This window comes from Pantherophis guttatus, chromosome 7 (genome assembly GCF_059756535.1).
Source record: "Pantherophis guttatus breed Tessera chromosome 7, ASM5975653v1, whole genome shotgun sequence".
In the NCBI taxonomy this organism is placed as follows: Eukaryota; Metazoa; Chordata; class Lepidosauria; order Squamata; family Colubridae; genus Pantherophis; species Pantherophis guttatus.
Window position 1 is genome coordinate 72,129,377 of NC_142069.1, and position 22,534 is coordinate 72,151,910.

The 22,534-nt window shown below is 39.2% G+C and overlaps 1 protein-coding gene across 1 annotated transcript in view; it reads left to right on the top strand.

Moving 5' to 3' along the window:
- Positions 1-619: 619 nt before the first annotated feature.
- Positions 620-22,534, top strand: part of MAPK11 (mitogen-activated protein kinase 11) — a 41,803-nt gene continuing 19,888 nt past the window's right edge. The window contains exons 1-2 of the mRNA XM_034421225.3: positions 620-991; positions 20,523-20,652. Coding sequence (XP_034277116.1) covers positions 879-991; positions 20,523-20,652 — 243 coding nt within the window. The 5' untranslated portion in view covers positions 620-878. The remainder of the gene's footprint in view (positions 992-20,522; positions 20,653-22,534) is intronic.

A 22,534-nucleotide genomic window follows, 5' to 3' on the forward strand; every position in this document is an offset into this window, starting at 1 on the left:
ATCTTCATTCCCACCCCACTCCAGGGGAAGGTTACTCCAAAATCCCCATTTCCTCCCGAACATCTGGGACTTGGGAGGCAGAGAATAGATGGGGGCGGGGTCAGCCAGAATTTTTACCACCGGTTCTCCGAACTACTCAAAATTTCCGCTACCGGTTCTTCAGAACTGGTCGGAACCTGCTGAAATCCACCTCTGGAGAGAACGATGGAATTGGGAGTCGGAAACACGTGGAAGGAAGACCCAGCTTGGGGGAAACAAAGTAGTATTGCATGGAGCAACCCTTTTTCTTTCAAATGACTAAATCCGGGCGGTGAGGCTGCTCGACCAATGGCCAAGATTCCGACCAAGAGCCTTGGTAGTACAGGGGTTTAAGGCACCCTGTTATTAAGCTGGTTATTAAGACCAGCTGCCTGCAATTACTGCAGGGTTCGAATCTCGCCAAGGCTCAAGGTTGACTCAGCCTTCCATCCTTTCTAAGGTAGGTGAAATGAGGACCCAGTTGTGGGGGCAATAAGCTGACTTTGTATAAATATACAAAAGGATGAAGGCTATTGCTGAGCACATTGTAAGCCGCCCTGAGTCTTCGGAGAAGGGCGGCATATAAATCAAATTAAAAAAAAACAAAAACGGGCAATCTATCTCCCAGTTTCTCCTCTTCTTACTCCGCTCAACCGCTCCATTCATCTCCTTTCGCTCCCTCCTCCTCCTCCTCCTCCTCCTCCATCTCCTCAGCGACGTCTGCTGGCCTCCTCCCTTCCCCTCCCTTCCCCTCCCCCGGTCTCCTCCCCGCCGGCTCAGTTTTGCTCTTCCACTTCCAGCTGTAACTCAGTCGCCGCCGCCGCCGCTGCTGCTGCTGCTGCCGTCGCCGGCTCCGGAAAATGTCTGAGCGAGGCGGCTTCTATAAGCAGGATTTGAATAAAACAGTGTGGGAGGTTCCCCAGCGCTATCAGCACTTGACCCCGGTGGGCTCGGGGGCTTACGGCTCCGTGTGGTAGGTGCCGGAGGGGGGCGAAGGCAGCGGGGCAGGTGCCGGGATGCGCTTTCGGGCATCTCTATCCGGGGCGGGAGGCGGAGGGAGGAGGGAGGAGGATCCCCAAGTGAAGGCTTAGAGTAACAACCCCCCCACCCCTCCATTTAGGAACTAACAATGCGGAACAGCTTAACTCGCTGGAAACACACACACACACACTCCACACACACACGGCCTGTCTTGTGTTGGGCGTGTGTGGAAATCGAGGACGCGCACAATGGGAACACCCACAGCCGCGCAAGGCTCCGGTGGCATCTGAAGAGACCCCGGTTGCCGGCATGGAATAATTGACGGGGGTTGGTGGGGGAGGGGGTTGGGGGAGGCCGGCGCCACCGGCAGGTAACAAGGCCGACTTGTGTTAAAAAATAAATAAAAAATCCGCGACCTCTCCCCCCCCCACCTTGGGGGTGGGGTGGGGAAAGGAGGTCACTTAGAACCTGGTGCTTAAGTTCACACAATAGGCCAAGCAAGCTTCAGTTTTAATTTTTGTCTGGGCTGCCTTGTGTTTTGAGGGTGTGTGTGTGTGTGTACGTGCGAGGGAGAGATTGTGCGTTTGGGGAGAGTGGGAGGGGGCTTCGTTTCGTTTGCGACAACCCCCCCCCCAGCCCTTCGGTTAGTCGTATGGTTCACCGACTTGTACAGACCAAAGCAAGTGGGTCACAGTTAAGGCAGGCGGGGAGTTTTGGGGTGGAGAGAAGGAGCAGTGCAGCATCCTGAATTACAGGCCTAGATAATGTGCCTGGATAGGCTGATTTGCTTGGTGGAGTGTTTGACTTAACAATAAGTGTTTTTATTGTTTATAGTTTGCAGGAAGCAATAGGCCAAAAACTGGGGGGGGGAATATAGGTGGGTGTCAATGCATAGGACTTGATCCTACTTAGTGTATATGAAAATAATTATTTGGGGGGGGAATCAAAAGAGGCGCTCGAAAATGCTCTTGCAAAAGAATTGCAAGTAATTGAGACAGATGGAGCAGGGCTTTTTAATAAAGTCTTGGGACCTTTTTCAGGCAGACAACAGAGTTGACCATCTTTTGTTTGGAGCAGGTGTAGGCAGAGCCTGAGTGTGCCTGGGGTGGTGTGCAAAAGGTGTGCGGTGTAATGGGCTTTGTTTGTCTTGCTTGTTGCTCAGAATTGTGCAACCCAGTGGGTTTGTGTTCAGATTCCTGTCTCTTCCCTGCCCCCGCTGGGCTTTGGAGCAGAGACAGGGCTCTCACAATGCAATTCAGCCTGGAATTCTTCCCAGGTTGCTAAGGGTAACCCCAGACCATGCCAGCTACTGAAAGAGGTTTCCCCAGGCTATTTTTAAAGACCTTCCCTCTTTCTGCACTGAGCTACAACTGGGAATGGGACTTCAGTTGGGGGGTGCTTTTCTTCCTGCAGCTATTAAGATCAAATCTGAAGTGCTGTTTTAGAACCTGCTAGCAATTTTTTGGGGTGATGCACCAGCCTTAATGAAATACACCTTGTAGAGAATTGAGCAACCCCATTTCTCTAGATCATATTTCAAAGAATTGTTACCTTTCCCTTTTATATATCACATGATTGCTACATATCATGTGGTGTTCCTTTGGGTTAACTGTTATTCAAGTAATTAAAAATTATGCATCAGGCTTATGTTATTAGTGTTTGTATAATTAGACCTCAGGCTAAAAGGCCATGGTTAAACAAATCTCTAGATGAGAAATCATTTGGGGGAAAGTAAACCAAGGCATGTGACTAGGGGTGGCTGATAGAAGAAAGAAAGAAAGAATATACATGTAATGTAAGAAAAAGACATAACCTTAGCTTTGTTTGTTTTCTTTTGTGCAGTCAGAAGTAAGTGGAGTTTGGGAATTAATGGGACAAGTTTTCAATGTGAAAGGAATTTATATTAGAGCTGGTGGTGCTATTTAACTTTTTAAAAATATGTTTGTAGTTGTCCTGAGCAGTAAGGTAGCCAAGTTTCTGAATGTCACCAAATAATTCTAAAGTGAAGTTTAAAGCAGCTGGCCAAAAACTGCAGACATTTAATCTCTTTAAGTTGGATGTATGACTAGCAGAACAGCAAACAAGATTCAGTGCAATAAAGTACAAGGAGAGATATGGGTGCCAAAGAGAAAAAAGTACTTTTAGATTTACCCTAATGAAATTCTGTAATTATCCAGAAGAGTTATTTTTAGTGGATTGTGGTAAAATTCACTTTGTTTAATATGTATAGTTTATATAGTGATTTATAAATATGATGAAAACATAAATATGATGAATGACCTGACTAGGCAGAATTTTGTCTCATATGAATTGGGCAGCAGCAATGTAAAGACAGATCATTAGTTCACAAGATTTTATTACAAATATTTGGAACTTGTCACAGGATGTATTGATTGCTATGAGCTAAGTTCGTTTTAGAAGACAAATAGAACATTGTTGAAAAATTGGCTTATTGGTGTTTGCTTAAACAATGAAATGGATCTTTCATGTTCAAAGGCAGGAAACCAAGTCCTATGGACATAAAATGACCAGGGATAGGTATATTTATGTCTTGCCTCAAAAATTCCCAGAGAATTTGGCTGACCATTTTGGAATTATGGACTGGACAGGTCAGACGGTAAGAGATGCAGTAGCTCTCTTTTACCCAAAGATGCTTTTTTCAAAAGGCAATTGGATTTTGTTTTTTCTTGAAGACATTTCACTTCCCATTCTTGGATGAGAAACGAAACTTCTTCAAGGAAAAACAAAGTCCAGTTGCCTTTTTAAAAACGCACCTTTGGGACAACCATGACCTGGATGACTGAGTATCTCCACAAACATTTAGTGCTCTCTTACGTTTATTAAGCTTTGATTAACTTTACTGAGGATTGGAGTGTATTCCATAACTGCCAAGTGTTGATTTTGATATAACTGTTGCTGAAATTATTCAAGTCACTGTGTTGGTATATTTGCTGAGAAGGCAAGAGCAAACTTCTGCATTCTTTTTAAGGAACCTGCTAGGATGTATCTGTGTGGTCACCAAGAACTGAGATGAGTGCAAGGAGCTCTTTAGCCATTATTCATTCAGTCAGGCTAACTTTTTCACTTGGGGGTTAATGGGATCTTTTGTGTGTTAAATACTCTTGTAAATGCTTCCTCTATACTACGTTCTAGTATGCAACATGGCCAATCACTGAGAGTCAGTATGGTGTAAAGTTAAGGAGTTGGACTAGACCTGAGAAAAGCAGGTTCAAATCCACCTATAGTTTTTGAAGCTCACTGGGAAACTTTGGACCAACCATTACTTTTCAGATTTCCTTGAGTGATTATGATTGTGAGGAAGAATGAAGGAGAGAATGGTCTTTGTGTACTCTTAGAGGGAAGGAAGGATATGCATCTAATGAATTAAATCAGAGTGATTTTCAAGGAGCTTCAAGTAAAAGAATAATTTGATCACATGAATAGGAAGATGATGAAAGCTGAAAGGTCTGTCTGTCTGGTAGTATGTGGTAGTAAATGCCATTATTCATTCAAATGGCATCTGCATTTTCTGTCTTTCAGACAAAAAATCAGACATTTAGCAATGAACAGCTTGTGCCTTAATTGATTAATCAATGGAGGTGTGAAACTAGAGATAAATTATTTCTGAGAAATGTAACTATGTAATAGTAAAAATAATTGATACACACACACAATAAAAAAGAACTTTACTGGCTGTTTCAAGGCCTGTGGGGAGAAAGAGAGAGATCCTGAACTATCCAAGATAAAAGTCCATTAGTAAGTATGACTATACAAAAGGCTCTGCTTGAGGTCCACACCGAGCTCATCGCTCTTAAGAGGTAGGATGTATAATTGGGTCTCAGAAGATAAAGAAATAACCAGGCATAATCTTACTATGAAGATAAATCATAAAGCCATTCTATGTCAGAGAATCCTCTCTTCGGGCCTTGGCAAATTAAATAATCCATAAAAGTCATTCCAAAGCCAGCTTGGCCATTTTTAAAATTGTGCAAATAATGCCTGAATATTGAGCTTTAACCTAGGTTAGAGGTGAGAAACTTGGAAGAATACAAGAACATATTCAGGGTGAGAATAGAATAGAATAGAATTTTTTATTGGCCAAGTGTGATTGAACACACAGGAATTTGTCTTGGTGCATATGCTCTCAGTATACATAAAAGAAAAGATACATTCGTCAAGAATCATAAGGTACAACAGTTAATGATAGTCATAGGGTATACAAATAAGCAATTAGGAAACAGTATCAATATAAATCGTAAGGATATAAGCAACAAAGTTACAGTCATACAGTCATAAGTGGAAGGAGATGGGTGGTGGGAACAATGAGAAGATTAATAGTAGTGCAGGATCACAAAGTGCGGGGGAGACACCTCTTCCTCAAAGGTGAAAGTGCAGTTTTTTCCCCCTCCAGACTGAACATACCAGAGCCTCTTTTTATCATCTTGAATGCTCTTTTCTGGACATGCTCCAGTTTGTCCATGGCTTTCTCAAAATGGCATATCCAGAACTGGACATGATATTCTAACTGCAGTCTGGACTAGAGAAGAAGAGTATCTTCTCTTCGTCTTGATACTCCATATTTAGATTTAACTCAGTTGAGTTCACCTTATCTGAGACTAGCTCACTAGAAAAGGCATTTGTATGTCTTCTTCATACCAACGGAACCTTTGAACCCCACAAAACAGTGTTAATGAGGTATGGTCCCCTTTGTTTACATGTCAGCAACTTAGAAAATAATCTCATTGTGATCACAAATTTCTTAAGCACATTTATTCACATCCAATGCTATTGAGTGATCTGCAGCTTTGGGCAGTTTTTAAAATCACTTTGGACAGTGTTAGAAGAAATTCTATACAATCATAAGAAAATAAAGTGTATTTGCAGGTAGACTGTCCAAACATTGATTTTTTTTTCTTGCTTTCCACTTTTGCCGGTGCTTTTGCAGAGTCATTGCACAGTTTAATTTCTGAGAAGTATCAATATGGAGAATTATTCCAACAACTGTTTTAGATTCTACCGGTAAAAGTGGTAAGAAGAATTACTGCTTTCTGTCCTAGATTGGCTACTTTAGGTTAGTTTGCTTATCTCATATTGCTAACTTAGTAATATTTGTACAACATGCCGATCGTGGCAAAAGTGATTTATAAAAGAGATGACTCATACAAAAACAGGCAAAACTATCACTTGAAACAATGCAGGTAATCCTCAATTTACAACAATTCATTTAGTAACTGTTCAAAGTTAAAACAGAACTGCATAAAGTGACTTACGACCATTGCAGCATCCCCATGGTCATGTGATCAAAATTCGGACACTTGGTAAGTGACTCATTTTTATGACGGTTGCAGTGTCCCGAAGTTATGTGATCACCTTTAATGACCTGGCAAGCAAAGTCAATGGGGAAGCCAGATTCACTCGACAACAGTTGCTACTGACTTAACAACTGCAATGATTCACTTAACAACTGTGGCAAAAAAAGGTGGTAAAATGGGGCAAAATTTATTTAACAAATGTTTCACTTAGCAACATAAATTTTGGACTCCATTGTGATTGTAAATGAAGAACTACCTTTGAAATAAAATGCAGAACCCATAAGCTATAAATTACGCTACAAACTTTTGCAAAACTGAAGCCTTCCTTGCAACAATAAATTATTTTTCGTCTCTTAATTGAACCATTCTATTGTTTTTCCATTCTTCCTGAGGAAACTCTTCATGCTGTAGGAAAATACTTTCTTTTGAACTACGCTGCTCGGAAATTATGCAGACATCTACTTACATTCAACTCTTCATCAAATGATTTTGAATGTATTTGATTCTCAGTTGCCTATAAAAGGATTGCTGTTTGATGCAGCTAATTAGAGATTCAGACTTTTATCAAAATCATGTATTGTTGTACTGTATTTCTCTGTGTAAATTTCATCTTCGCATGACCTTTGTTCTTGGAGCAATTATTGCTTTGAAAGGTTTCCCTTCTAATTTCCATATTGCTAATTCATGTTTATTCTGCCATTTTATGCCTAATGCACATCACTTATTTTTATTTATTTATTTTATTTTATTTCCAATTTATATACCGCCCTTCTCCCTGAGGACTCAGGGCGGTGTACAGCCAGAATTAAGAACATGAAATACAAATATTAAAAAAACAAAATATATATAAATTTGGCCCAAAAATTAAAAATCACAAACCAATTAAAACATTTAAAAATTTCTTCTTAAGCCAGCCCGGCTTGCTGGAAAAAGTGGGTTTTAAGGGCACGGCGGAAGATCATTTTTCTTTGCATCTATCCTGCACACTTACAGGGTCCATTTATTTTTGCAGTGCACTTAACTTAGTTTTTGTAGTGAAGCTAATCAATGCATGATGAGGGGAGTTGGCTTGTTTATCAGTTGATACTGATTTGGGCTGAAAAGGAATGACTAGCTCAAGGGGAATTTTCATACTTAAGAGAGGACTAAAATCAACATCTCCCTGCTCCTAGTCCAGCACCATAATCATCTTACCAGGCTTGGCTGTTTTTGAAGTGAAATTGAAACTCTCATATTCAGTAAATTAAAATGGATTTGTGTAGTGATCTTAAAATCCAAACATATTCATGTAAAATCAGTATTAGTGGCTACAATCCAGATATGGACAAAACCAAAGTGAAGAAGACAGACTGAAAATACTGTGTTAGAAACTGGATTCATAACTTTCTTTACATATCTAAAGAAGTTGGATTCATGTCTTTCTTTACATGCCTAAAGTTCGGGCTTCTTGTTTTTTCTGCAAGGATGCAGGGAGATTTATGAATTCACTTACAGCCACTTACTTCACTTACAGCCACATTTGGGTCCTGAACTTATATTGTTAAATGTATGGTCATTAAATGAGGCATCATATGAAAACACCCAATTTTATGACCTGCTTTTGCTGTGGGTTGTTCAGTGAGATGTCACATGACTGCAATTTGCAAACTTCAATTCAGACTTCCTTATTGATTTTGCTCATCGGAAGCCAGCTGGAAATGGAAATCAAGTATTAACAGAACACTGCAATGAGTTCTTGCCAAATGCCTAGATCACAATCATATGACTGAAACTAATAAGTGCAAGGACTGCTTGGAAGTCATATTTTTCAGTGCCATTGTAACTTTGAATAGTCACTAAATGAATGGTAACTTGTATCGCTCTCAGCCCCGTGAAAGATGACAAAAAATCATATTCTCTATCATTGGCAGTCCATCAGATTTCTAGTCCCTCACTTCTCTGTCATTTGATTTCAGATTAAAGATTCTGGTAGCTCAGGCAACTTCTTTGAGTGATAAAATTCATCAATAAAAAAAAATTGTTCCCATCAATAATAATTTGTTCCCAGCTATAATCATTTTTAATACAAGTTCATGCAGTTTCTGAACAGCATGTATGCAGTGTTTGTTTGAGGTTAATACAACCTCAAACCTGGTGGCTCAGCAGACTGATAGCATTGTGATTAACACCAGCTGTCTGCAATTACTGTAAGTTCGAATCTCACCAGGCTCAAGGTTGACTTAGCCTTCCATCCTTTCTAAGGTAGGTAAATTGAGGACCCAGTTTGTGGGGGCAATAAGCTGACTTTGTATAAATATACAAAAGTATGAAGGCTATTGCTTAACGCATTGTAAGCCACCCTGAGTCTCCGGAGAAGGGCGGCATATAAATCAATTTTTTTAAAAAAATGTTGCTAATTAGTGTAACAAGTTTATGGCTTATATGTGGTTCAGATATGATTAGTGACTACCCTTGGTTATATTTTTGGATACAGTTTGAACTCAGATAGAATCCTTTTTGTAATTAGGGATTCTATAATTACCTAGGAAGTGTAAACTTATCTCCAGACTTTGTTGTCATGTTTTCAAGTGGGGGATAGTGTGTTGTGCTGTGTATGTGTTAACTACCTTGGAAGGGACTAATGATTGAGTATAAAAGATCCTTGATTATCATTCACTTTGTTGTGAATAACCCTCTGTGAAAACTTCATAATAGTGGGAAAAGAAAATAAATGACAGTATTATAATAATCTTCACACTGAGGAATATCATTCTTCATAACAAAACAATCACGTATTGCAGGGTGGGAACTCTTAATTATAGCAATCCTAAAGGCTTTCTGAGATAGCCAGGTTTTAGCAGCTTCTCTAAATGGTTCCAGGATTGGTGCTTGTCTAACCTGGGATGGAGTTTGCTCCAAAGAAGAGGAGAGGCAATGCAGAAGGCTTCCTTGTGACCCCTAAATATATTGCTCCTTCAGAAATGGGATTGAAAAAGTGTTATCCCTCCTAAATTTAATGGGTAGGCAGAGACCTTTGGTATTGAAGGTACCCAGATTCTGAGCCATGGAGGGGTTTATAACTGGCATCTTGAATTGCAGCTGAAAGCCAGCCTAACAGCCAGTACATTCTTGCAATAATGGGCACCCAAAACCCGATTGAGTTGCTGTATTCTGAAGCAGCTGTACCTTGATGGTCTTCAGTAGTACTTTCCTGTACAATGGATTGCAATAATCCAGTTGAGAGATGACCAAGGCATGAGTGACAAGAGCAGGCTTGCTATAATCCAGTAATCATTTCAATAGGTACACAAGATCATCTACATTATTTTGAATAGGAGCTGTTAGTCCAAGAACTTGTTATAAACTTGTGCAGTCCAAGGAGGAATGACCACATTCAGAAACAAAGATGAAATATTGCTGGTTTCAGCTAACAACCTATTTCTGATTTTTATGTTCAGAACAAATTTACGTAAAACATAAGAATTATTTAATTCCCCACACATTTCCCACATACAGTAACAAAACATCAAATCATTTTTTTTATTAAAAAAAACCCTATATTTTCACATTTATCTTTGACAAAATCTAGTATGCTACATTGGTATTATAGGAAAATACCACTTCCTTAACAATCCATATCAGATAAGCAAGTGTCCTAATGTGACATTGAAACTTTGCATTTCTTAAGATATAGAAACATTTGTGAATTCCAGCATAGAGCTTGAATAGCGTTGTATTTTAGCTCGAGTTTCTTTCAGTACAAAGAATGTGTTTGTTATCTGTCCTTCACGTCAGCAAATTCTCTGTTTTCATTTTACAGAATTCTTGGGATGCACAAAAAATTTACTTACTTTCTTGTTAGCAACCAAAGCTTTTCTTGCAAGGGTTCCTTGTGAACTAAAAACTGTTGTTAGATACTGCAAGTTTCTGTGAAACAAAGAATTGCCTAAAAGTAACAACTGTCAAGCCATAAAACCAATTCTAAGGTCTGATGTGTATGTGTATGTGTATGTGTGGCTTTGAACAGATGAATCGTAGCATTACAATCACATGTTTACAAATTGCAGTTGAGCAAATCTGTTACTTCTTTGTAGCTGCCTTCTATGACATTGTATTCTCTAGATCCTGGGCCACAACCCCCCCTAATTGGAGAGAATGAATTGAAGAATATCACAGAGATCCTTCTGGATAGGACAGATTTTGCTAACCTAACCTTTTCTCCCTTTTGTTCTGCACAATTGAGTATGCCTCATGGAGAATGGGTGTAGCTACAATTTATTTTCCAAGAAAAGAGGAATCTTTCTGAAGAAACGATAGTGATATTCCCAATCTTGCCTTGTTTTTCCTCTTACAACTAGGACAAGAGCAAAATAATAGGAGATGATCTCTGTCTAGAGGCATATCACACCCAAGCCCTTATTAAGCCAAGGAATCAGGCCATGGTAATGACATATGGGAAGAATCGGGAGTTTGCAATACAGAGAAATAGGCTTTTTTTCCTATTTAGCTCGTCATACAGGAAAGTTGTTTTGTTTTCATATTCATTTGACTTTCTTGATAGGTATATATTATGTGCCCAGCAGTAGTGGGATTCAAAAAATTTTACTACCGGTTCTGTGGGCAAGGCTTGGTGGGCGTGGCTTGGTGGTAGCACGAGAAGGATACTGTAAAATCGCCATTCCCTCCCCAATCCAGGGGAAAATTACTGCAGAATCCCCATTTCCTCCTGATCAGCCGGGACTCCGGAGGCAGAGAATAGATGGAAGTGGGGCCGGTCAGAGGTGGTATTTACCAGTTCTCCGAACTACTCAAAATTTCCACTACCAATTCTCCAGAACTGGTCAGAACTGCTGAATACCACCTCTAGTGCCCAGTCCTTAAAATTCTGCTGGTAAACTTGTATGCAATCACTGAACTAATATTTCCTTAGATGTTTAGATGTGAGGATGTGCTAGTAACCTTTTGAACTGGAGCATGTGCTCAGGCTTCTCTAATGAAAGTAGATAGATGAAGAAGTAGTTTCCAAAATAAATTTGTTTTGATTTGGTTTAGTCAACTTGACTCCAATGTGAATTATGTTATTGAGCATAATAAAACTCCTTGTGCACAGCTCATTGGGGATGAAACCAACGAATGGAGCTTTACTATGGAAAGTCTTACCAGGCAGCTTGATCATGGCCAGCTGGAAAACTCAAAGTTTCACTAAATTCTGTGAAGTTCATCTCTCAAACACAGAGCTGAAGTCATGGATGTATCCACATAGTTTTTCTGGGAAGTGGCTTGCTTTTGTCTTTTTCCACAAAGTGTCTTTTTTTTCAATTTCCCAGTCTACAAGGTTGACTCAGCCTTCCATCCTTCCAAGGTCAGTAAAATGAGGACCCAGATTGTTGGGGGCAATATGCTGACCCTGTAAACCGCTTAGAGAGGGCTGTAAAGCACTGTGAAGTGGTATATAAGTCTAAGTGCTATTTCTACTTCAGCATCTTGATAAGTCTCCCTTACAAGTATTAAGTAGGTACAACATGGCTCAACATCTGAACTAAGACAGGGTCATTTTAATGCTATTACATGCTGATATTTTCAAAAACAAAAGATAGATGCGATTATTAATTAACAAACTGAATAGTTGGCTTTTTATCATTAAAACTTTATTAAGGGTAGCTCTGTGTTTAGGAGATGAATTCCACAGAACTTAGTAAAACTTTTTGAGTTTTCTAGCTTGCCATGATCAAGCTACATGATGCCTGATAAGACTTTCCATAGTAAAGCCCCATTCGTTGGTTTCATTCCCAGGGCTGTGCACAAGAAGTTTTATTACGCTCAGTAACATAATTCATATTGGAATCAGCAAAATGTTTTATAATCCCTCAGGGGCATAAAAAGAAGAAGAGGGTTTGGAAGGAGAAAATTTGAAAATAGTGTTTGGAATGTAGAACTGTGCAAAAAGATTTTCATGGAAACAACTTCAGCAAATAAAACACTCACTTTTAACTAGTTCCACTCAATTGCTTCAGATTCTTTCTTAATTTTTCTTTCTCTCACATGCTTTCAATTCAAAGAATTTCAGTGCTTCTGAAAATCAAACTAGAAAAGGGGTTGCCAGTACAAAAATATAGCAAAGGCTTTCCATATAGCAATAAACTAACCTGAATTTTATTACATTTCTTTATGGCAGGGATACCAAGCCTCGGGCTGCGGCCCACTACTGGGCCTTGAGCTGTTCAGAACCGGGCCACGGAAGTGGTGGGCAAGGAGGCATGCACATTCCCACTTGCGCGAGCAGCATGTGAGCACATGTGTACCTGCTCCATTTTTGCAAGAGGTGGGTACGTGTGCCTGCTGCTTGCACAAATGGAGCTGCACACGCACATGTGTGTCCATCATTCATGCCAAACGATTTCTTCTCTCCCCTCCCCCACCAGTCCACAAAGCCGGAAAGATTGGGGAACTCTGCTTTATGGGATATACTTGGGAATGTCATAAAAATTCAAGATAGCAATGTCAAACCATAGCAAGCGAGAGAGAGATCTGCTTGCAGTATTATTTTTAAAAAACAGTTGAAAGGCAATTCACAAATAGCCTGTAAAGTTTTCTTAAAACTTGTTACTGACATAATTCTTTGAGTGTGCTCTAAACCGAAGCTTCTTACCTTTCGTCTCTTTTGTTCTAATTGAACTCAAAAGGGTTTGACCAGGAAGCACTTAGCCTTACAAAATCTAGAGTAAGACAGTGGGAGAGATTTCCAGACGTGTGTAATGAACAATCAAAATGACTTTTTCAAAGACTTTCAGGATGCTTGGGATTATGCTTGAGTGCCAACATTTTGGATTTGAAATGCTTTATTTCCCATTTTATACCATGCTAACCTCTCTCTCTCTCTCCCTCCTCTCCCTTCTTCCCTCCCCCTCCCTCTGCATGTGTGCACACACACACGCATGCATGCATGCGTGTGTGTTCTATCTCGCCTAAAACAAATATCAAAAGATTTGTCAGCTCACTATGTTTCTCTCCTGTTTGTTAAGAAAAGTTGTAACTTTGCATCTACTGGGAATCTGAACAGGCTGATACAAAAAGGAACTACTTATTTCTTATTCTTTTTTTTTTTTTTTGGAAGCACACTCACTTGCCTGCATGCAATCCTATATACCAGTGATGGCTAACCTTTTTGCCATTGCATGCCGGGGGGTGGGGCAGGGGAGGTTTGCATGCGCGCATGCCCACACCCATAATTATATGTGCCCCCACCCTGCACATGTGTGTGCAACGTCCCCTCCCCTCTCTCCTGGCACACAATTGCCCGGTAGGCCCATTTTTCTTTCTCACCTGGCTCCAGATGCTCTCTATGCATCTGGGGAGGGTGAAAACAGCCTTCCCCACTTTCTTGGAGGCCCTCCAGAGGCCTGAAACAGTCCATTTCCCAACTCCCGGTGGGACAGGAAGTGACGTTTTTTGCTGTCCCCAGCCTCCAGATCCTCTCTAGGACTCTCCGGAGGGGAGTGAGGAAGGCAGTTTTCGCTCTCCCCAGATGCATAGAGAGCATCTGGAGCCAGGTGAGAAAGAAAAACGGGCCTTCCCCACCCACCTCCAGGCCCTCCGGAGGCAGGAAACAGCCTGTTTTCCTACTTCTGCTGAGCCCAGAAGGCCCGAAAAATCAGTTGGCCGTCACGCACATGCGTGCCACAGCTGAGCTGGCGTGCCCACTGATATGGCTACATGTGCCACCTGTGGCATGCATGCCATAGGTTCGCCATCACGGCTATATACTTTCCAGGATAGAATTCCTGGATTTCTACAGCAGGATAAATTAGTCAATGCAATGCTTCATTAAATCTCAATGTCCAACACTTACAAACCCTTTACTAGGTGGGTTAGCGACATATATTTTAGAAAAAGAACCCTAAATGTTCAAATTGTGAAATATCAGTCTCTGCCAAGATACGTAACATTTGGTATAGCATATGTAGTTGAGTTCTAAGCATGACAGGTTACTTAAATGACCTGTGATGTTTAAATGGAGCAAATATGTACAGGACCAATATTGCTTAAATGGCGTAAATATGCACAGGACTAATATTCGTAGTCTTGATTGTTTGCTTCTGGATTGCATTGGGTGATGACAGTGGCTATTATTGTTTGCAAAGAAAAAAGATTCTGAATCACCCAAGGTTAACTTAAATGATCAAAGCCTTGTGCATTTATTGTGAAAGCTTGTTTACTGCCAGTGGCGCCTGGAGCAATCTTTTATAGCATTGTAAATTGGTAGATTTTAATTAATGATGTACATTAGAGGATTACATAACAGCATATCAATATTGGCAGGCATAATTAGCATTTGATATATCTAGACAGGGTGGCAGACTCTCTAATGAATAGAGGCTCCAATCTGCTCACCAGGGGCCCAGAATTCAGATCTTGATGCTCCCAAGGCAACCTTGCCTTGGAGTTATTGAAGATAGGGAGCCAAATTAAAGAGACTGTGTATTTGTCAAGGTAGATTGGAAAGAGGTATCATTTGGGGATAATCCTTGGGTGGACACAAAACACAAAAGGTGTTACAAAATAATTAAAGACAAAATTGTTACAAAATAATTAAAGACAAAATTGTTACAAAATAATTAAAGACAAAACTTGGGGATAGTTTCCCTGTTCCATAAGAAAGCATAACTAAGGTTTATATATCAGAAATGTTTTAGCTTTAATTCAGATACTCAGGACTGTTCTGTGAAAATTTATTTTCTTTTATAAAATTTGTATGCCGCCCTATTTCCAAGGACTCAGGGCGGCTCACAACGACAATCGACCAAGCGACTGTTAAAAACAACAAATATACATAAAAAATATCAAAAAAAGTATACTACCCCATCAGTCTAGACCGGGGGACATAAACAGCCAGGTTTTCAATTCACGGCGGAAGGTACGAAGGTCGGGGCCAACCGGAGCCCCAAGGGAAGTTGATTCCAAAGAAAATCAATCTGAACAGGAGAATCTGGGAACAGTTCAGCTTTTTTCTTTAGGTATATTGTTCCTGCAAGATTAACCTGGGGAATATTTATCAAGAGTTGCTGTTGCCCCTATATGAATTAAGGTTTCTCTGATTCTGAACTGGATCCACTGGGTACATTCAAGTGATTGTCCCTTCCTGCATAAGGAGTTAAGTTTATGTTTACCTTCTACAACTTTGAGTGAGTGGTTATGTGCCATCAAGTTACTTCTGGTTCCCAGTGGCCACATAAGAGTTTCTCCATGACAATGAATCCCTAACCTGATCTTTCAGGTCTTCCAACAGGGCACTCAGTTCCATTGTAACTGAGTCCATCACTTACTTTCCTGCTGGTCATCCACATCTCTTTCCTTCCACTTTTCCCAATATTAGAACTTTTTCCAGAGAGCCAGATCTTCACATGTCATGTCTGAAGTAGGATGTCTGAGCCAGTCATTTGTGCCCCAAGTGAGAACTCGGGCTTGATTTGTTCCATGATCCATTCATTTGTTTTATTAGCCGCCATGGTATTACCATGACTTTTCCAACACCAAAGTTCAAAAGCATCAATACTTTTCTGCCCTCTTTCTTCAAAGTCCAATTTTTGCTTCCATAGAATGTCATGGGGAATACCACAGTTGGGATCTTTGTAGGTACAGGCACATCACAGAATCTCAATAAATCCAAGAGCTTCATGGCTGCTTTACCAAGTATTAATCTGAAATATATCCCTTGACTGCTTGTTCTTTCACTGTTGATAGTTGATCCTAAACAGCAGAAGTTATCAACCATTTACAGACCTTCCTTCCCAGAGGGTCTGCCTCTTTATCGTCTTTATATTAAATTCTAATTCCATTTCTTTTTCACTGTGTTCCTTAGTTTTTATTGCTAGAGCCTGCAGATCCTTTGGGGTTTTGCTATCAGGATAGTGTTATCAGCATAGTGAAAACAATTGACATTTGTTTTCTTTCAGTGTTAAAACCATGCTCAGCTTCTTCCAGTCCATCTTCCCATAATATATATTCAGCATGTAAGTTGAATAAATAAGGGAGAGTATACAGCCTTGTCATATTCTTTTGCCATCTTAGAGCTAATCTGTTTTACCTTGTTTTTTTCCATAATGTGGTTTCCTGATATGTTATATAAGTTTCTTAGGGTGGCAAGTTACATAAAGATGAAGAGTGTTTATGACAGAAGGATAGGTGATATGGTGATTTGCCTACCTGTTACAAAATTTGCAGGTATCCTGTGCTATCTTGATCAACTTTAGATCGTCCTGGGGAAGAGATAGTGCTTGTCGTCCATTCCCTTCCTGAGAACAGAAAAATAAAACTTTATTTTAGTTTGTATATGTTTTGTTTTGTCTAATCACTGACAAAAATAAATATCTACTTATCAGTCTATCTGTCTAGATCAGGGGTGGGCAACTGTGGCCCTTTTACAACCTGAGGACTTCAACTCCCAGAATTCCTGAGACAGCCAAGCTGGCTGAAGTCCACAGGTTGTAAAAGGGCCACAGTTGTCCACCCCTGATCTAGATCATGACTGTCAAACTCATGGCCTGTGGGCGAGATGCCTCACGCACTGGCCATGGCCCCGCCCAGTTTAATGAAAAAGAAAAAAGTCCCAATATGTCACATGACAACGCTTTGACAATGTGAGATTGACAGCCCTGATCTAGATAGTTAAGTAGCAGATCATAGTATAGAACTGATAAGATAACACTTTTAAGGAATGCTACAGAGAGATTTAAATTCACAAGACACTGGGGAATGTTTTGGGAGAAGTTGAACCTGCAGAACAGAGATGGGTTCTCCTTGAACTGTGATGAAAGCAGGATGCTGGTCCTAAAATGGAAAACATGAAAGGGCAATTTTAAAATTGATCTGTAGGAGAAATCCAGTGGGTGCTGGCCAATAATTTTGTCAGTGATGGAGCTAGTGTCCATACCAAAATATCATCATCATCATCATCATCATCATATTTTAAGATACTTGGTTGATACCTAGGATGCTAGCAGCAACCCTTATCAACCATTAGCATCAGTCACTCGTATTTGTAACACATTTTTAAATGTTCAGTTGACTGAGTTTCATGTTTAATGAATAAAATCAGCAGCAGCAGCAGTAATAATGGTTGTGAACAATAATACAAAACCCAGTGAAATAGGGAGAGGCAGTCATTCCTGAATTTAGATTTGTCCTAAATGCAAAACAGGAAAGGGTGAGATGGGAGAGATGTTGCTTAAGAAAGCATTGGAAGATGAGATTCCTGTGATAAAATATTGCAGTTGATCCTGAGAGAATGCAAGAAATTAGGAATGCATGCAGAGGAGAAATTATGTAACAATGGGAGGCTTCAGTTATCTGTGCATAGATTGGGGGCATTCAAGCATGGACCATGACAAAGAAACCAGACTGTTAAATAATTGTAAGTGATTGTGCTTTAGAATAGTCTTGGAACCAGTTAGAGGGGAAACAACTCTACACTTAATTCTACGTGGTGTCCAGGATCTGCTGTGAGATGCAGCTGCGGTAGAACCTGTTAGGATATGGTGTAAGCCTAACAGATTGTTCAGGCAATATATGTGTTCTATCACTTTAAATGTATTCTGTAACTTTAAGATGTAATGCTGAGTAATTGTACTGATGAGTCATTGTCAGGGTGGATAAAAATCAATATTTTTTTAAAAAAAATAAAAAAATCTGATTTTTTTTATTTAAATCAGATTTTTTTGATTTTTATCGAATTATTTTAATAATATTTTAATTTATTTGGGGTAAAAATCTATTGTAAGATAGTTTTCTATTTAAGATACATAAATAATTTAGTTTATTCAGCAGGAAATGGAGCTTAGTTATGTAGCATGAGGCTGTATATTCTGCAACACTGGGACTATCGGTGAGTCAACAAGTGGGTCAAAGGAGTAGCAGAGATGACAGTTGCTCTTTAAAAATTATGATTTAAATCGAGTTGATTTAAAACAAGCCTTTTTACTAGTGATTTAAATCATGATTTAAATTGTGATTTAAATCAACTCGATTTAAATCAAATCCACCCTGGTCATTGTAACTGACTGCTGACTGGCTGCTGACTGCAATTATCCTAATTGTACTGTTGAGTCATTGCACTGCTGACTTCACTTATCTTAAGTGGATAATTACTAGTGTAAACTGTATATAAGAGGGAGCCGAGCTATAGTCATTGCTGCTTGACTTCTTGCTTGACTTATTCCTTGACTTGTCGGTTGGAACTGTTACTGTCGTGTGTGAAGAAGTGGATGGATCTGCTACCATCGTGATTTGTTACCAGCGTTGAATTGCTGTTTATTATCAACTGCTGTTTGTATGGTAAGAAGATATCTGTAACTTCGGACTGATTTGAATGGCTAAAGACTTGGATTGACTAAAAGACTATGCAATTGTTTTTCACTACAAAGTAAAAGCTTTGTTAAACCAGTTTGTATCTATGTATTGTATTCATTGCTCTCAGTACCGTTTCTCTGTGCACTTACTCTGCTGGTTGGTAACACAACAATATCCTTAACAGAAACAGTGACTCTAATGCTCTTACATATAGCAACCACACAAGTGAAAAACTGCTAGTAAGGTCCAACACTGTCACTGATGACTCAGCAGGAGAAGCATTTCAGAAATGAGAGAACTCGTGGAAAAAAAGGGAAAAGTGAATTGACTCGTATCACTTCTTTTTTTGCATAAAGTTTTTTTTTTTAAAATATACATCAACATTATTACAAGAACATTGTGGCATCTGAGTGTCATTCATTTTGATACACAAATAATATTGATATAAATAAGAATTACTACATTAATCAAACTTACGTGGTTCTACTGTTGTTATACATATTTATGTCAGCACATAATCCTTCGTTCTTCAATTATTCAATATTTTCTACACCCTTCTAATAGCATTATTCTTGAGCATACCTGATAACACCCTTTTTCAAAATCTGATCTTAACCTCTACCTTTCATTTTGAATGTGTTATGCAAAAATATGTATAACAATATTCCCCCTATTCCTAATATCTTAGTCTACTCTAATTCTTAGTACAGCCAATCTTGGGGTTTTTTTTTTTTAAAAAAGGGATCCTTTCTATCCGTCGTCTCTCACTCTTTTAGAAGTTTCACTTCTTCTCTTTTTAACTCGCCTCCCATACTCCTCCCTTGGATACTTACAGTATCTACATCTTTCATATTCAACCCAGCCATTATTTCCAACTCCACTATTTTTTGTTGCCAGTCCACCCCCGAGTCTGCCAAATCCTCTCGTATCACTTCATAGTGCCTGAAGGTTAATTAAAACCATAGTAACTAATTCTCTGCTAGACCGTATTCTGCATTAGAAGAACAGATTAACCAAATGGAGGAAAAGGGCCAACATGGCTTCCCTAGTAGCATCTGGGAAGCTATAAACAGTTAAGAAGTCATCCTTCCAGATAACAAAAAATTATAAGGAAAAAAGGAGCTCAAACTCTGAACAACACCCTTCCGTCCAAATTTAAGCGATGCAGAAATAATATTTGAAGAACATATGGCAAAAACTATTAAAGGAAACAATAATTTCTCTACATATATTTGAAACATAAAATGAACAACAGAACAGCTGGGCTGTTGGAGGACAAAGAAGTGAAATGGATGTTTGAGGAGGTTATGAAGATTGCAGGGAACCTCAATGAGTTCTTTGTCTCTATCTTTACTGCAGAGGATATAGAATAATAGGTATTTCTTTCTGTTCTCATGGAGGAAAGAAAAAGCAAATTGAGGTAACAAGGCAAGCTATTTCATGACATCTCAACCAAATGCACTGTAACCAATCACCAGTTTCTGATGACATCTGTTTTTAAACTGAAATCGCTGATCTCTTTATAAAAATGTGTAATATCTTAACTCAAATTAATTGCTGTTCCATAGGACTAGAAGCTAGAAAGGGATCCGGAGGAATTTTGGGAAATTCCCTTTCCATGTGTTTGAGACAGATTGATAGAAAGGCATATTGTAGAATTGCAGCTTTGTTGCTAGTTAAATAGCATAGTTATATATGGATGTTTAATGATAACGATGTGCAAAATGAAGTTAAGTTCTAATAAAATTGCATTTTTTTCATGAAATGAAGAGTCATAACAGTTTGAAAATAGAACTAAAATAAATTGCTGATAATAAATAAATTGAGTTTGAAAATAAAGTGAAACATTTGAGATGAATTTTAAAATATATTTTGATTTTGTTTCAGTTCAGCATATGATACCAAAACAAGGCAGAAGGTGGCAGTCAAAAAACTTTCAAGACCTTTCCAATCCCTTATTCATGCTAGAAGGACTTACCGGGAGCTTAGATTACTCAAGCACATGAAACATGAAAATGTGAGTGGAAAGATTGTGTTATGTAAACCCTCCAATAGAAATGCCAATTTGTCTTTTGTTCGGTTTTATTGAAGCAGTAATCAGAAAATCCCACATTCATATAGAAGGATAATTTAACAGAAGCACTTGAACACTTTGTTATATTGTTGTGTATCCTCAGTTAACCTTACATTCAAGTGAAGATCAGGTTTGTGTTTCTAATAGAAGCAGGCTTTAGCAGGTCTGAGCAGTTTGATTCAGGTAACCTTTTAAGTGTTCATTATAAGAGGACTGGAATATTGGTAAATGAAGAGTAACAAAGAATAAAGATGTACTACATTTTGTTTTCGATCTCTCCCCCCTCCCCCTTTCCCCCAGAACTATAGCTTTAATTATTTTGGGCAGTTCACAGTCACAGCATTAAAGATATTGTAAAGTTATTCCTGCAAAATAAATGCAGTAAAAATGCATTTATTTTAGCGTTTTGGTGAAGGCTGAATTTTGAGATATAAATGCAGAAAAAATGCATTTACCAGCAGTGTAGAACTTTTTTATATATGATTAGCATCAACTGCTAACCATTCAAATTGTACCACACAAAAAAAATCAGTGCAGTTATAATATAAGATCAAATAGCCTAATTGATATACAGGGATTCACTTGAAAGGTTTTATTTCATTAAGTTTTTTTTCTTGCTTAAGAAAGAGCTGAGTTTGCATTGCAATAATTATAGAGTGCAGAACTAGTTCAGTTATAATAGCCCTAATAACTTCAAAAAGAATGGGTCTCATATATTCCCTTCTTTCTTTTGGTCATTTCACATCTATTTTTTCAGATGGCCAGATTAAATTTGTCTGTTCCATCCAATCTTGAAAAGCCAGGATGGTGCATACATATCATAGTTTTACTGCAAATTAGAATGACAAACCAGAATAAGTCTTAATTTGGGCACAGATTCAGTGGTGGGATTCAGTTTGTCCAGTTTGGGTGAACCAGTAGTTGCGACTGTGGGAGGCTCCTCCCACCCGGGCGTAATGCACAAGCAAAGAGCATGCGTGGAAAGCCGTGAGCATGCGCAGGGAGGCGTGTGTGAGCAAAGTGTGTGCACGCTCACATTTGCCTTCCTTTGGGAAGGTAAGTGAATCCCACTTCTGAATAGATTGTGATGTAGAACAGAGTGCCATTTTTTCCCCTAGGTTGAATCTTCTCCAAACCAGGAGTATATATGTTTACAGTAAAAGTATCCACAATGGCTTAGGGCCGGGGTACTTACGAGACCGCCTTCTGCCACCAATAGCCTCCCACCGGCCAGTACGCTCGCACAGAGTGGGCCTCCTCAGGGTGCCGTCCGCCAGACAATGTCGGCTGGCGACCCCCAGGGGGAGACCCTTCTCTGTGACGGCGCCCACCCTCTGGAACAACCTTCCCCCAGAGTTACATACAATAACAGACCTCCGGATTTTTCGTCGGGCCCTGAAAACCTATTTATTTCAACTAGCTGGGCTGGCTTGAGTTAAATTTTAAATTGATTTTAAATTGGGTTGTTTTAATTTACGGCCAAAATATTTAATTATTTTAATACTGTTTTTAAATTTTGCATGCTCTGTTTTTACTTTGGCTGTGCACCGCCCTGAGTCCTATTTGGAGAAGGGCGGTATAGAAATTTTAATTAATAATAATAATAATGCTGGTTGTGTAGAAACCAGTGACAATATCAGTATCTTTATCCTGCCCTATAAATCGATATTTTCATGTTTTACTCTATTGTTAAATGTTTTTTTTTAAAAAAAAGGTAAATGAAAGATGGTGACTTATTTGAAGCATGATAGGAGGTAGGTAGACATAGTAATGAACAGGCAGATACTTCTTAAAAACCTGTTCCTGAGTTGGGAGCAATCTGAAT